This window comes from Quercus robur, chromosome 7 (genome assembly GCF_932294415.1).
Source record: "Quercus robur chromosome 7, dhQueRobu3.1, whole genome shotgun sequence".
Lineage (NCBI taxonomy): Eukaryota > Viridiplantae > Streptophyta > Magnoliopsida > Fagales > Fagaceae > Quercus > Quercus robur.
This window is the reverse complement of record NC_065540.1, coordinates 455,901-471,102: the sequence shown is the minus strand read 5'-3', so window position 1 is coordinate 471,102 and position 15,202 is coordinate 455,901. Positions and strand designations below refer to the sequence as shown.

General features: G+C 33.6%; 2 protein-coding genes across 3 annotated transcripts; both read right to left on the bottom strand.

Annotated features, from left to right (window-relative positions):
- Positions 1-7,081: 7,081 nt before the first annotated feature.
- LOC126691587 (UPF0161 protein At3g09310) lies at positions 7,082-7,939 on the bottom strand. Its single transcript, XM_050386616.1, has 3 exons — positions 7,590-7,939; positions 7,371-7,511; positions 7,082-7,263 (listed from the first exon to the last, which is right to left on the bottom strand). Exons 1-3 carry the CDS (start codon positions 7,864-7,866, stop codon positions 7,205-7,207), a joined length of 477 nt encoding a protein of 158 aa, XP_050242573.1. The 5' UTR covers positions 7,867-7,939; the 3' UTR covers positions 7,082-7,204.
- A 2,089-nt stretch (positions 7,940-10,028) lies between these two features.
- Positions 10,029-14,066, bottom strand: LOC126691586 (uncharacterized protein At5g02240-like). Of its 2 annotated transcripts, XM_050386615.1 has the most exons (8): positions 13,679-14,066; positions 13,578-13,648; positions 12,670-12,941; positions 12,542-12,578; positions 12,356-12,453; positions 12,139-12,200; positions 10,582-10,705; positions 10,029-10,436 (listed from the first exon to the last, which is right to left on the bottom strand). In XM_050386615.1, the coding sequence occupies exons 1-8, from the start codon at positions 13,903-13,905 to the stop codon at positions 10,317-10,319; spliced, it is 1,011 nt and encodes a 336-aa protein (XP_050242572.1). In that variant the 5' UTR covers positions 13,906-14,066; the 3' UTR covers positions 10,029-10,316. The 2 variants fall into 2 exon arrangements, with proteins under 2 accessions (XP_050242572.1, XP_050242571.1); XM_050386614.1 differs by having other exon boundaries at positions 13,578-14,066.
- Positions 14,067-15,202: the final 1,136 nt, after the last annotated feature.

Genomic DNA, 15,202 nt, shown 5'->3' with positions numbered 1-15,202 from the left:
TCCCCATAGGCTTGAGTCCGAGGACCATGCAATGCCTTAGTTCTGTCCAAAACTTTTTTTTTTGTATTTGGTTTCCCCATAAGCTTGAGTCCGAGGACCATGCAATGCCTTGGTTCTGTCCAAAACTTTTTTTTTTTTTTTATTTTTTTTTTATCTCTTTTTAAGTAGTCTTTTCTCTATACTGATTTATTTTTCGAAGGTCAGCCCCTAGGCCAGGGAGAGAGGAGTTGGCTCGAGGCCGGAAGCCCCTAGAGTTGCCCGCTCCGTTAGCAGTGCAAGGTGTAACCCCTAGCGGAGGCTTATGTCGGAATAACAACTGTACGTCGCCGGAGATGGGAAAAACTCGTGAATCTTTGCTTGCTGGAGAGCTGACTCACGCGCTACCCGTGCCAACGCGCAAGCCTTTCCCACAGACGGCGCCAATTGTAGGGACACGATTCTCAAGCGGCCCAACAATGACGTTGGGCTCGCGCGTGATGGATCCCTCACAATAAATTTTGTAGAGAGTGGGCTTGAAAGGCTAGAGTTGGGTCACGGGACGTTAGTACAGGCCGGACACTAGATAAACCTAGACTGGAAAAGGCTTTAGTCCGGTTATCTAAGCCCGTTAACTTTATGAACGATCCGAGGAGCACTAGTGTATTCTCCGGTTACCCGTCGATGGGTTTTCCATGGTGGAGCGCACATACTATCTGGGCATTCTCATTCCTAGAGTATCTTTTTGGAAGTGAGATGATCCCCCTACGTTGTTATCTTGCGTTTTCTTTTATACTAGCCTACGTTCATTATCCCCCGTCCACGTGTAGGGTCGACTTTTCCAGGACAGAGATTTGTCCCATCAGTCTCATCTCGAAATTGTGGGAGATGGTCCATAAAGCCTAAGAATCCGGCTCTGTTAGGTGCGGTGTCATGTCAATGAAGGGTATTAAGGACCATTTCCCTGAGATATTTTCTGATCTTTTAAGTTTGCTTGTATTCCACTTTCGTCAATGGGATTCTGTGTCCTCCGAGGACTGAGCGGTCCTCGGACGTATCTTTGGGCCACATCGGGCTCACTATTTTTGGGCTTGGGCCCTGGCCTCCTTTAGTTTGGGGCTTGTGGACTCTCTATAAGCGAGCGAGCCGGACCCATAAACTATTGGACCCCACAATATATTTTCACAACACTTTTTAAATAACAGTTTTTATACAATTTTAAACACCAGTACTTAAACACTGCTACCAAACAGGCCAAAAAAAAAAAAAAAAAAAAAAAAAACTAAGAAGCATTTTTAACCAAACAAATTCTTTCAGTTTTGAAAACTTTCAACTGCACCATAATTAAGAAAGAAAATGCTCCTAGCTTTAAATTTTGAGTGAATGACCTTTTATAGTTACACCGTACATGTCGTAAACCACTTCGATTATCTTGCATAGCTGTTTAAAGTAGTGGACACCCAACTCAAAATATTACTACTCTTTCAATGGACAACATTTTCAATCCCTAATCATGATTCATGGCCCTGAATCTGATTCCTACACGGTTCGGCTGTTCCAATGATCAAGATTTGACATTTGCATGTTTTCAATAGTTATTCACTTACTAGTCGCAAACTCACGCACGACTAACTCACGCAATGCGTTAAAGTAGATAATTTTATTTTAGTTATAGTATAATATATAATTTGTTCTCTAAATTTTGAGGAAAATAATTTGTTCTCCCAAAAATTCAAACAATTTCTAAAATTATTTTTCATTTATCTATCTCAAAAATATATCATCATTTTATTATTTGGATTTATTTTTCCTATACAACTAAACTGTTTGAGTTTCACATATATTATTCAAAATTTTTATTGTCTTAAAAATAGATTATTATATTTATAATTTTTCTTATTGTAGGAGTAGTTTCAAACTATTGATCGAATTTTGTTTACTAATATAGATACATGAGATTGGAACTGCATATTTCTTAAACATTCCTAAGAGACTATAGTATATTATAAATTTAATATTTAAAATAATATATAGGAAAAAAGTAGACTTTATGTCTAAAATTGAACACTTCACCTATCAAAATGAAAGAAAATAATCTGTATAACAACATAAAGAGAACATGATTTTTTTTTTTTTTTTACTATATACACTTTTATTAATTAAGATTTAATTGTCTTTAATTGGATCTTCATATCGCATTTTTGTTACTATGCTCCTATTGAGCGTTCTCTTTCGTTACATCATTGGCCACATCATTATTCTTTTTATTATTTATTATTTACTTTTAATTTTTTGACAATATTAAATATATAAATATATTAGATTTACAAATTCATCTTAAGCAGTTTTAACTTTACATATTCATTTACTTTAATTTTGATGTTATAACTAAATAATAAATAAATGAAAAATAAAAATGAAAATATTGTCTATATATATTCATCTTGGGCGGTTTAATTTTAATAGTTGATAGACACATTCAAATACATAGCCAACATTGTATTTTGATATAAATTCAAAATCTCACTTCCAAAATAACTAAGTATTATGTCAAATAAATAAATAAATAAACAAAAGCTAAAAGAGGGAGAGAGAAGACTTGTGGTGAAAAACTTAAAAAATCAAACACACTACCAAATCGTATTAACCGATAATATTATATAAAAAATTCAATGATTCATCAACCTAAAGTAATGTTGCAAAAAAGAATAAATAATATATATTTATATATATATATATATATATATAGAGAGAGAGAGAGAGAGAGAGAGAGAGAGAGTGATCACCTTTTGCGGGAGAGAAATAGAAAATAAAATGAGAAAAAGAAGTATTAAAAAAATAAAATATAGTCATAAGTCAAACACCAAATTATCCAAGCCATGATATATAATAGAATAACATTATGAGTCCGTTTGGATATAGTTTATTTTTGCTGAAACTGAAAACACTGTAGCGAAATAATTTTTAAATGTGTAAATAGTGCTGTGGGACCCATTTTTAATGACAAAGTTGCTGAAAGGTGTAATTTGTGGGACCCGTGAATAGTGCACGGGTGCACTGTTCACAGTTGACTTGTCAACAATTGCGGGCTAAACAAAAAAAAAAAAAAAAAAAAAAGAGAAAGTGCATGAAACGTGAAACGCAGCCGTGGACGTGGAATCCAAACACATACTATATTCTTGTAAACTATATTTATATGCAATAGAATAACATTTAACAATTATAGAAAAAAAACGATAATAACTTAAAAATATAAAACCAAATTGCAACCCAAAGTAAAATTCTAAAGAACACATAAATACATCAATCTAAAGTAGAAATACCAAAATAAAAAAATAAAAAAATTCACACAAAAATAAAAACATGAGAGAGAGAGAGAGAGAGAGAGAGTAATAACCTTTTTCATGTGAGAAAATATGTATAAAATGTGAGAGAGAATGTCATATTTATAGTAATAGAAAGGAGATAAGAAGAGTCAAAATAAAAAGAAGAGGAAGAGATAGATGAGGAGCTAGAATCTATTATCCATGCTCTTCAGGATTGTTCGAGAATCAAAACTGTGTGGATATAGCTGGGTATTAGAGCATCAAATGGGGCTTTCTGGGGAAGCAACCTTCATGATTGGATGGATTTAAGGGTCCGTTTGGTTGGAGGATGAAAAAGTGAGAGGGTAGAAAATAGAGAGATGATGGAAAAGTGGGAGGATAGAAAAGTTTTTAGTTTTCCTTATTTGTGTTTGGTTGAGAGGGTGGAAAAGTTGAAGGATGGAAAACTTTTTGGTTTAGTTGAAAATAAGGTTTGTATAAATTTACCATTATGTCCCTCTTGAATAAAACAAAATGTAATAGATTATACTTTTAAAAAAAATTGTGTATAGATGAAAGTGGACATTTCAAAAAATAGCATAAGAAATCATCCAAAAATGTTTTCTTAAAAAAAAATAATAATAATAAAAATTAAAAAAAAAGAAGAAGGAAAAGAAGAAGAATCCACCACGTCCTGAAAAAACCAAAGAAAGAAAGAAAAAAACAAAAAGCCAGCGTTACCAAAAAAAAAAAAAAATGTTAAAAGAGGTAGGGGCAATTTTGTCCAAATATTTTTCCTATTTTTCACTCCAATTTGGAGATATTGCATTTTGAAGGGGGAGGAGAGAAAACTTGTGGGCCCCACCACTTTTCTCTCCCCCACTCCCTCTCAACCAAACACCCTTCCCACTCATTTTCTCTCCTATTTTCCACTATTTTTTTTCCATCCTCCCTAAAATCTACCCAACTAAACACACTCTAAATGGAAGGTAGAACAATAGACTTAATCCAGCAAATTGCCCATGGAGGATTCTGTTTCCATTTGCGGTTTAGGTTATTTGGAAAAGTAGAAATCAAATAGTCTTTAGAAGAGAAAGTCAAAACCCAAAGCTGGCAGTTGAGATTATGAACCAGGCGAAGGAATATCTACATTACATCTTCTCTCCAAGAATGCCAATTTATAAGAGAGTCATGAGAATCTTTTGGGAGCGTCCTCCGAAAGGGTGGATGAACCTTAACACGGATGGGTCAGCTGTTGGCAGCATGGGTGTAGTTGGTTGTGGGGGTGTAGCGAGAGATGATCATGGTGGATGGGTGGTAGGTTTCTCTAGGTGCATTGGGCTGACAAACAGCTTTGTGGCAGAACTATGGGGGTTGAGGGATGGGTTATTGATGTGTTGGAACTTGAATATCCATTCTCTTATAGTTGAATTAGATGCCAAAGCTATTGTAGATGTGCTTGGAAAATCTCAATACGTAAATAATGTCATTTCCCTTATTTTGGATGATTGCAGGTTGTTGGCGTCTTGTTTCCACCAGATCCGGCTTCAACACTACTATAGGCAAGCCAATTGGTGTGCGGGTAGTCTTGCAAGGTTGAGTGCTAGTCAGGATTTAGACTTTATTTTATATGATAGTCTGCCTGTGGACATTGTTAATGCTTTTGAAAATGACCTTAATGGCATATATTGTAATAGGCTTTGTCCTAAATCTCTTGTTGTTTCTTACTTTGTTTTAATGAATCGTCTATTACCAAAAAAAAAAAAAAAAATTTAAGCAGGTAGAACTTATTAAGGCCCAATCACCTCGAGCATATCCAAGCGGAACTTTGGGCGATTCTCGTGGATCTTCCTAGTGCTTGAAATGGACTCTCGCAAGGCTTTAATTTTCTTTGTCAACTTGTGATTCTAAACTTTCGCCGTGGCTCTCTGTTTTGCTTGATGATTGAGCAGAATTGCTAGAGCATGCTTGGAGGGTAGAACCTTGGCACATTTATCATTAAATACATTATACATGTGTTGGTATTTTGGCTAACCATGGGTCTCAAAGGTTGTAACATGAGGAATATGGTTCAGAACTCAGTTGCTGAAACCTCCTTCCGTACCCAATTGAAGCGAAGAGACAAAGCTAAAACATGGCTTTGTTTTTGAGCTGAAAAGGAGTATGTTGACTGAATAAAAGGTTTTGGGTGCTAGTTGATAGAGAGATGGGAGGATTGGGTTCTAGTTGATAGATAGAGTGAATGAGTCATGGATTAGGTTAAGGGATTCATGCCTTCTGTCAGCTAAAACACTCATATACAAAGATGTTTAAAGGCCCTGGCCCCTGGGTTCTTCCACTTCTAATAGGACTAGGACTTTAGAGAAATAACGTAAAATAAACCAAGTAATGGCCGCAAAAAGGGCCAATACCTCATACTCATGACTGGCAATTGAAGCACACTTCCAGCAATTACAAAAATGAACAATTTTATCCATCACTCAATAAACTCAAATAAAGTAAAAAACTAAAAAAAAAAAAAAAAAAAAAAGGGTTCATGCAACATTCATACCTAAACAATTGTAACTCAACTGGCACCTCTTGGTGTTTTTAATGAAGAGGTTCAAGGTTCAAACCCCCACGCATAATTGTAACTATTGAACTATCCAAAAGAATCCAACATCCATAAAAAAGAAACACATTAGTGTCTTCACTTGATGATCAAGACTTTTAAATTCTATAGTATCTGAAAATAGATATCATGAACCTGGTAAGACTACCACAGACACGCTACCAGAACAAAAGAGCTTCTTATTCGGCTGCGGTGAATAGAATATCAATGTTAGGCTTCTAAAGGCAGTACTTCTCTCTATAATCACGTCATAAATATAGGATGAAGTCATTCTAACAGTCCCCATATAGCTCAATACAGCCAAAACAAAAGATATCAAAACTCCAAGAAAGTAGGCTATGCCCCTCATAGATCAGTTTTCCCTTATTTCCTTCTCAATTCCAAAAGTCTAAACTCGAGCAAAGGGAGAAGAAATCAATATAACAACTAGTGTATATGCTGTTAACCCATAGAATTACTTAGCAAAGTTAGGATTTGCATAAGCGGTCAGTGTAGATTATCAGTGTAGGGGCACCTTAACAACCTTACAAAACCGTGTAAAATTTAAGTATGAAGCCCAAGGGAGTGTACTAAGAATGTCCTTAATGTGTGGATCAGTGTGTGATAAACAATAAAAATTTTGCAAATCTACAGTATTAATCACTGGACTTTCTCAACTAGGCAATCTACTTGCCAAATCAAATAACATTCGACCCATAGAAAAATAACTTCCCATGCAGTTACAGACCTCTAGATCATTATTGGTTTGGCCAAGGCATCTCTTAGCACATATAATCTAGTTATATATAAGCAGTCAAAGATGATCAACATGTGAGCCTTTATTGAGTATCAGTTATTGTTCTGGTTCTGATTCTCCAATTGAAGATTTTGAACGCAACTAAAGAACAAAACTTAGCAACTTAAATCAATAATTTGTCCACTAAAACAAATATCAGGTAACCTAATGCATCAAAAAAGAAAAATGCATTCTTATTACTGTGCACATACACGGGTTCTCTTTGTTTTAACTTAAAATCCCAGGTTATTTTCACCAACTAACATATGTACATCTCTTTAAAGTTATGTTCACCAAGCTTCACATAGACAACAATGTCTCTTTTACCTTCCACATCAAATATACCCCTCGTGTTTCCAAAATTGAAAAAGGGCTATCTTGTGGCAAACTATTAAATTGAGAACAAAAGAGAAAAACAGTAACTTCATGCACTTGATACAACCCAGTTCAATCTATATTTGTACAGCTGAGGAAACAAATGCTAGTTATGACAAGTTGAAACCTTAAACTCAAAGAAAGCAAAAATTTACTTTTACATCATTCTTCAGGTATACTCGTCTCACCAAACCACCGCGGGGGATCAAATCCAGAACCACCTGACAAAGTACCAGAAAATTCATTCTTATTACAATATACATACATACACATATTATACCTATTAAAATGAAAACAGAGAGAAATACTAAGTTATAACCATTATTACCAAGGGGATTGCAACGACATAGACGCCAAGCAGTTAAGACAGTACCCTTAACAACTCCGTACTTTTTGTAAGCTGACATGGAATACTCACTACATGTTGGAACATAACGACAACTTTTTGGCATCAGCGGCGATATTTCTCCTAAAACAAAATTTAAGGAATAAATTACTGTTCCTAAGAATAGCAATACCCAGTATTCAAAAATTAAAAAGAACTCACTTTTATAAAAATTGAGCATAGATAGTGCGGCTTTAACTCCTATATTGTCGACTTCATTTTCTGCTTCTTCCACATTCCCTGAATTTGAGTCTTCTGTGCTCAACTTGTAAAGGATTTGGTGTCGGTGGCCTAGAGTCTTGATAGGAACGAAATTGATCGAATTATGTTTTCGATGATTGGTGGTAAAGCGAGAACTTGGGGTTTTGAAATTTGGGTATTGGGAGTGAGGCCGTGAAGTGAAGGGTTTATGGCAGTTCAGGGAGACAACAACCGCCATGTTTAGATTCTAGAGCTTATTTTTTTACTACTACTAGATATTTTTGCCCTTCCTTTTCTATTTTTTTGGGGGGTTTTTATTACCTGTTACAATTATTTATGAATGTATTTATAAATTAGATTAAAATTTTGAATTCTCTTTCCCCTATTAAAAAAAAAACTCCAATTCTCTTCCATTTCTTTGGAGGTAAGATATGTGATATTTTAAAAATTAAATAAATAACATGTATTGCACATCAAGTTAAAAATATAAGAGAGAATTCAATTGGAAATGAACATTTTATAAAATTTTATAATTTGACATTTATTTATAATTCCGATACATCATTCAAATTAGAGTTTAAAATAATAGATTAATGATAGCTAATCACTCGAAAGTCAAAACAACAAAATATACCTTAATTAAAAATTAATCTATATTCTCATATGTTAATTTAGAAGGTAGAGTGGATATTATAAATTAATTTTAAATTGAGGGGAAGGGGGATTTGAATTTTGATCGTCTATTGAAAATATTAAAAGTGTCAGTTAAATTACAAGATTTTTTTTTTTTTGGCAATAAATTTTATAGTTAATAGTGATCTTTCTCTCATGAGTTATCTAAAGAAATCCATTTAAAGGACACATTGGAGCCATTATTTTGGCATGCATATTATTTTTTTAAGGGATCAAAATTTCATTATGATTTATCTAGGTGATTTTTCACATCCCAACAAGGGAACAGAGTGAGGAGAGAGTAAAAGTTTACCTAGACTTTATAATGGTGTAAGAAAAGTTTTCGCCTACCTACCCCAATTATTATTTTTTAACCTACCATTTACATATTTTATATTTGATAAAAACAATCATATAAATAGTTAAGTTGCTAAAAGTTTTGTAATTTTACTGACATCTCTTAGTGTTTCTAATAGAAACGTTTGAAGTTCAAATATCCTTCTCCCAAGTCCCAACTATCAAATTATCAAATATATATAAGCTTAGCATTATTTACCAATAAAGACTTGATTTGCATCATTGAATATTATATGTTGTTTTTATTAATTTTCCATATATGTTATTGTTTTTTTAATTAATTTATTCATACATTATTTTCTAAATTATGTGGGTTATGACCTTGTTGTATAGCGACTCATATGGTACGTAATTGCCCTTACTTTCAAGTTAGGCAAAGGATGGGACAAAGTAACTCTTCTGAAAGGTAAGGGCAAGGTTTGCTTCTCACAAAAAAAAAAAAAAAAAAAGAAGTAAGGGCAAGGTTTACCTCCAATACTTTTTTAAAAGGAATTTCTTTTTGTTTTAATGAAAAACTATCACATCACTCACTAATTAAATAAAATGTGGGGATTAAAATTCACTACCACTTGTCATTATATATTTAAAACAAAAAGACATGTCCAGTTAAAAAAGTACTGAAAATAAGCCACCCCCTCATGATCTAGCCATGGCCTATTATAGGTTGCCATCTCTACTCTCTTGGCGTGATTTTAGCATTTATTATAGGTATATTTTCATGATAACAAACTACTAACCACAATTGTGCTCAATCCTAGACAAACAAAATTGTATATGGTATAATTTTTTTATTAATATTATATTACTCATTATCTTTTTATTAATGTTATACCATTCATTAATTTTTTATTAGGTTAATATTTTAAATTCCAATTGTTGGATTACACATTTTCATTATCTTTATTTTATATTTAATTTTAATCGAATGTTATTTCCAATAACTCCTCTTTTATTTTTATTTTTATTTTTTACAAGTTCATTGTTGGATCATAAGCCACCTAATATAAAAATGACATTAATCATAAAATCTTGTAAAAAATTAATTTTTGTAGAAGGCAGCTTCCTTGTATTAATTTATTAATTTAAAATACCATGTCATCTGTATTCTAAAAATACCTTACAATTATCCCTTAATCAAGTGTTAATAATTCTTTATTCTAAGGGGTCTTCTAGCCTAAGTGATTTAGAATGGACGATTTGAGGATTAGCTCTTTTTTTTTTTTTTTAGTTTATTGGCTTATGTACAGTTTTTTAAAGACTCAATTGTTCTATGTAAAAATTTTCTATTAACTTCAAGCAAATAAACTAATCCAAATGCGAATGCCAACATCCTGAAGGTAGATCGTATTCACAACACAAGAAAAGGCAAGATTGTCAAAAAGGGCAAGTAATATAAGATGCTAACAGACCTATGATGACTGTTTCACTAGCAGGCGACAACACGCATAAATCCAGGCTTCAAACCTCAAGATCGCTCTAGGAATAAAAAGTGTTTCATACAAAGCTTCAGGAACCTGAGCATTTAGAGATAATAAGCCGGTTACAGTAGCTTTGTTCAACATAGCTAATTATGATGTCAAATAACAATGTTTTGAACTAGAACTTTGAAGTTTGAATGAGGAAACACTGTCCTAGACAAAGTATATTGGCCATCAAAAATCAGAAACGGGTGGTGATTTGGGCAAAAAGAGCCTTAAAATCCTTTGTTGGTGTACCAGCCCCCTCAGGCTTTGAGGACAAATCAAACGCCTTAAACTTGGCCTCCTCAAATTGTAGTGCCTGTTGAAAAAACAAAAACAAAATGATGTATTCTTAGTAAATAATGTAAGGCACACAACCATAAGATCAAATGCTGCTTTAAGGGCAAGGAGTACGAAGAATCAGGAAAACCATATATTTGGAGAAGCACAACTATAAACAATACCTGAAGGCAGACTTCTGCAACATCAGCCCTCGCAATGGTTCTTGTGTCTGTCTTAAGAAGCTCATCATCCTTTCCAATAAGTAATTCTCGGATACCTCCTTCTTTATCTTGCAGGCCTCCAGCCCTAACTCAACCATATTGGTGGCCAATGTCAATTGACAAGTAGCAACCGCATAATAAAATAGTGACAAAATTTCAAAATTACTTTTCAAACTACTAATTCATGGAAGAATAACTGATTTATTCAAAAGTTCAAAGACAAATTTTGGCCTTAGAAAACCTAGATAATTATGAAAAGGTTTCGTTAACTCAATTTGGAACTTTAATTAAGACTTCCAAATATACACATATGCCAAATAGTTTTTCTCCATCACAGTGAATTAAAGATGTAAATATTGGAGCCAAACTGCCAAACAGGAGTTACTAAAACAATGAGCATGGATTCCATTTATCTTTGAGCTAGAGACTCCTGTATTGACTTTAATACAGATTGTCAGTGCTATGTCCTTAAAATAGATTATAGAATTCAAGGCTTCATCTCCTATTTGCTAGACTTCAAAGGAAAATTGGGAGTCTAACTACAAAACCTTCATTTACAGATTATTTGACCACAATGAGAGAGAGAGATTCTCAATGCAAAACAATGTGTAGAAATTGAAGGGGTGTGCAACTATTTGATATAGTGGTGATCAAATGCAGAAATGACTATTGAATGGAAGCTGGCTCAATGCTCTAATTGGTGGCAAATTTGGACATAAGGATGCTGGATGTTTGAAGAAGGAAACAAGACAAAATGAATCCCTAAATGAGATAGAGAAGGTAACACTGGAACTTTATAAATAAATAAAAAATTAGAAAAAAAAAAGAGGAGAAGCAACTAGGTGCAGGAGTTTGCAACCAAATTCAGAAAGGCTTAAGAGGGCAGGTTAGAAGGAACTTTTGGAGCTAGTTGAATTTTTCAGTTTAAGTTGAGATGAGATGAAGGCTGGATAAAGACCAGGTCATCAAGTTGAAACAAAAGAGGGGGAAGGAAGTTGTTTCAGGGTTGAGCTGGTTTCAATGGAGAATGAAATGCAATAGAAATAATTTGGATAAAGGCAGATCAAAATTACTTGAACCAACAACAACTGACACCTCAGAACATTATAAGGGAAGAAAACAAAAAAATAAAGGGGGGCTACAAGGCATAAGTGAATAAAATGCATTACGTGTTGTCCAAAAATGGTGGAAGGAAAAGACAGGTCACTGAACATCTAAAAGAGATGTGCATGTCCTTTATGACATAATAGATGAAATGACTATCAAACTAATTGTATTCCATGTATACTTGCTTGAATGCAATGGGAATAAGATTGCCAAATAGTATAACGTAATACTGTTTATCCCCATTTAGTAGAAATTTACATTGTCAATTTCATCCAAGCACCATATAGGTGAAAATACCGACTACATTGGGTCTTTTTTTTCCCTCTATAGCTTATAAGTCAACTATATTGTTTATAGTATTTCATATGACACTGAAAAAATAAACATGGATAGTAAAAACTAACAAGGTACCTTATAATTGTGTATGGAACACCAGAGTCAGCCAAATACTGCTCAGCCTTTCTCTTCCAAACCTATATTATGGTAAACAAGATTAGGCATTTTGCCTAGCATTCATTATGAATTTTTATTAAGTATAATATTAGCAAAGAACAAATAACTAAAGAAATGAAAACAAAACATAAGAAAAAAGGTCAATTTGATTTTTAAATATAAAGGGATCACGAACCAATATATTGCCGTTACCCAAGCTGTTCAAGGGATTATTTAGATCTGTTCCACCCATAGAGCCAACCAACACAATTTGCTTCACTCCCGCAGCCTTAGCTGTCACAGAAACCATATAACTCAGAAAAACAAAAACTGCTGTAAATAGAATTCGACCAAGTAGAAAGGAGGAAAGCAAATACTCCACCAGCATCTATTTGATTTTTCTGCCCAATCCAATCAACCTAAGAAGCAAAAACATTACATCAACAATAGGAAGAAAAACAAAAATAAAAAACATAACACAATACAAAAATTATGAAATGTAGAAATGACCTGTTCAGGATATGCTCCATCTTCAAAGTAGAACTCGGGCCTTTCACCTTTGCTTGGGTCAAAACCAGGCTTCATCTTCGGCACAGCACTTGTCAGAATTACAAGAGCATCAACACCTTGGATTGCAGGAACTAGGCTGCCAGCATCCCTTATATCCCCAACAAAAACATCATCTGCTCCACCAATTTTCTCCTTGCTCTCTTCTGTTCTGACCAGACCTCTTGCAACATACTGCTCTGACCTCTCCTTTAACTTCTTATAAACAATTTGACCTACCAAAATTTAACAAATTAAAACCCTGTCAATTGGAAACTCTTCCTCAATAGGAAGAAAGAGCAAGATATCTACTTTCTCATCTACATTTCTATTTCAATTAAAAAAAACCCCATTGAAACTCCAAGATTAAATAAAGTGACCCAATCACCCAATCAAAAATCAAATGGTCAGTAAAAATTCATAGCAACTAGCTACTGATTCAGTAGAAATACAAATTGTGTTTATTACAAGAATTCATTTAGAACCTAAAGAAATGTCCCACTAAAATTCAATGGGGGTGACTTCCATTTCTTCTAAACCCCTTTTCTATATTAACAATTTCACCATCAAGCCCTGGGTAAATCACAATATAACTATCTAATTTACAGTGTCAGGTTATTGAGTATACACGCGTGACTAGACGGAATAAAATAATACAATACAATATAATGTAATTGCACATAAACCCGTATGGCTAAAGGCAATCCATTTAACCCTCCAAATTTAATATAGTTATTACACCCACTTAAACACAAAGCACCACCATTTTTTACATGATTATCCAAACAATTAAACCCTGTAACAAATCTACCAAAACCCCACCTACAGACAAAAAAAAAAAAAAAGTGAAAAAGAAAGGGAGGGAATTAAACCTGCTCTGCCACCAGCTCCAGTAACAAGAACAGTGCTTGGAGCCAGGTCTGCCATTGCTGCTGATACCACTCTAACTCTTTTTTTGGTTAAAGATACCACTTTAACTCTTCTAAAACCCTTTGTGTCCCTCTTTTGCAGAAATGGTGAATTACTCAATATAATATAAGGAGAGAAAAGTGTGGAAGTTTCTGGAACCCTTATAGATGTGGTAGATAATGCCACCAAACTATGTCTATGTTTATGACATTGACTTGATTTGCTTGATGAGGAGGAGAAGCTAGGCCTAGGTGTAGGGAAGCCCAATGGGACACGTGTAACGATAGCCATTGAGGAAAATAGAAAGTAGTACGGACACTAATATGTGCTGTCCATTTTGCCGTCGGTGAGATTCAGATTTTCTTTTGTTCCGAGCTTTTTGGCTTGCTTTTTTTCCTCGTTGCCGTTAATCAGGTTAGGTTAGGTTCGTTTGTTTTAGATTCTCGTTCCTCCTCGTCTTATCCTATCCCTACCTTATCTTAGCGAAGCAACTAGGAAGTCATGTCACGCTCTTTCGTTCCACGCTCTACTCTACTCTACGATGTCGATACGCATACGCCTCTTTGTTTCCAAACTTCGAGAATAATTGCCAATTGTGTGTCGGCCTGCACATTTTTTTTTTTTTAATGTTAAAACTTTTTTTTTTTTTGTGGTAAATATAAATGTTAAAACCATTAACTCCACATTTAAAAAAAAAAAAATTAAAAAACTTTTTTTACAAACGGCTGATAATGTGCTAATTAGTTATGAAAAATGTTAATGAGTGCCCTTAGAGCACTAGTTAATAATCCATTTAAAGAAAATTTTTATGGGAAATGAAAAAAAATTAATTAATATTTTAACAATTTTTTTTTATTTCCCATAAAACTAGTATCAAAACTTTCTTAAAATAAATTATTAATGAGTGCTTTAAGGACACTCGTTAGCATGACCTGTTAGTTATTAATGAGCAAAATAGTAATATTATTGAATATGCCAAAATGAGAATTAGTAAGAATTTTTCACATCAATAATTTATAAAAAAAGTTTTGAAATAGTTTATAGCTACAACATTACTTAATTTTTTTTTTTAATCTACTTCTCATTGTCGCTATTATTTTGGTCGCTTCAATCTTTAAACAACTCATAATTTTTATTTCCTATCATATAATGCTCCATCACTTTTTGCGTGATGAAGGTCTGTTTTGGACAGTTTGGTCATTTTTGGGAAACTTTTTTTTCCCCTAATCTTTAACCTGATTTTTTTTTTTTTTTTTTGATGAACTAATCTTTAACCTCAATTACAATAATACAATGTCTCCTCTCCCATCATGACGCATTTAAACTCCTCCCCCCCCCCCCCCTCTTAATTTTAAAAGCATTGTTTAGTGTACCTATATACACCACTGTAAGTTTCTTTAAAAACCTTCTCCTCTCTCCCCATGTGTGTGTGTTAAAAATATTTATTTAGTATTCTCAAAAAAAAAATTTGTGCTAAAGTTAACATTTATGGATTTTGCTTAATAGAGATGACATGAAATTTCTAGATCCATTAAGTGAGCTAGACTCCACCACTTAAAGTTAAAAGACTAAAATACCCATCTTCCAT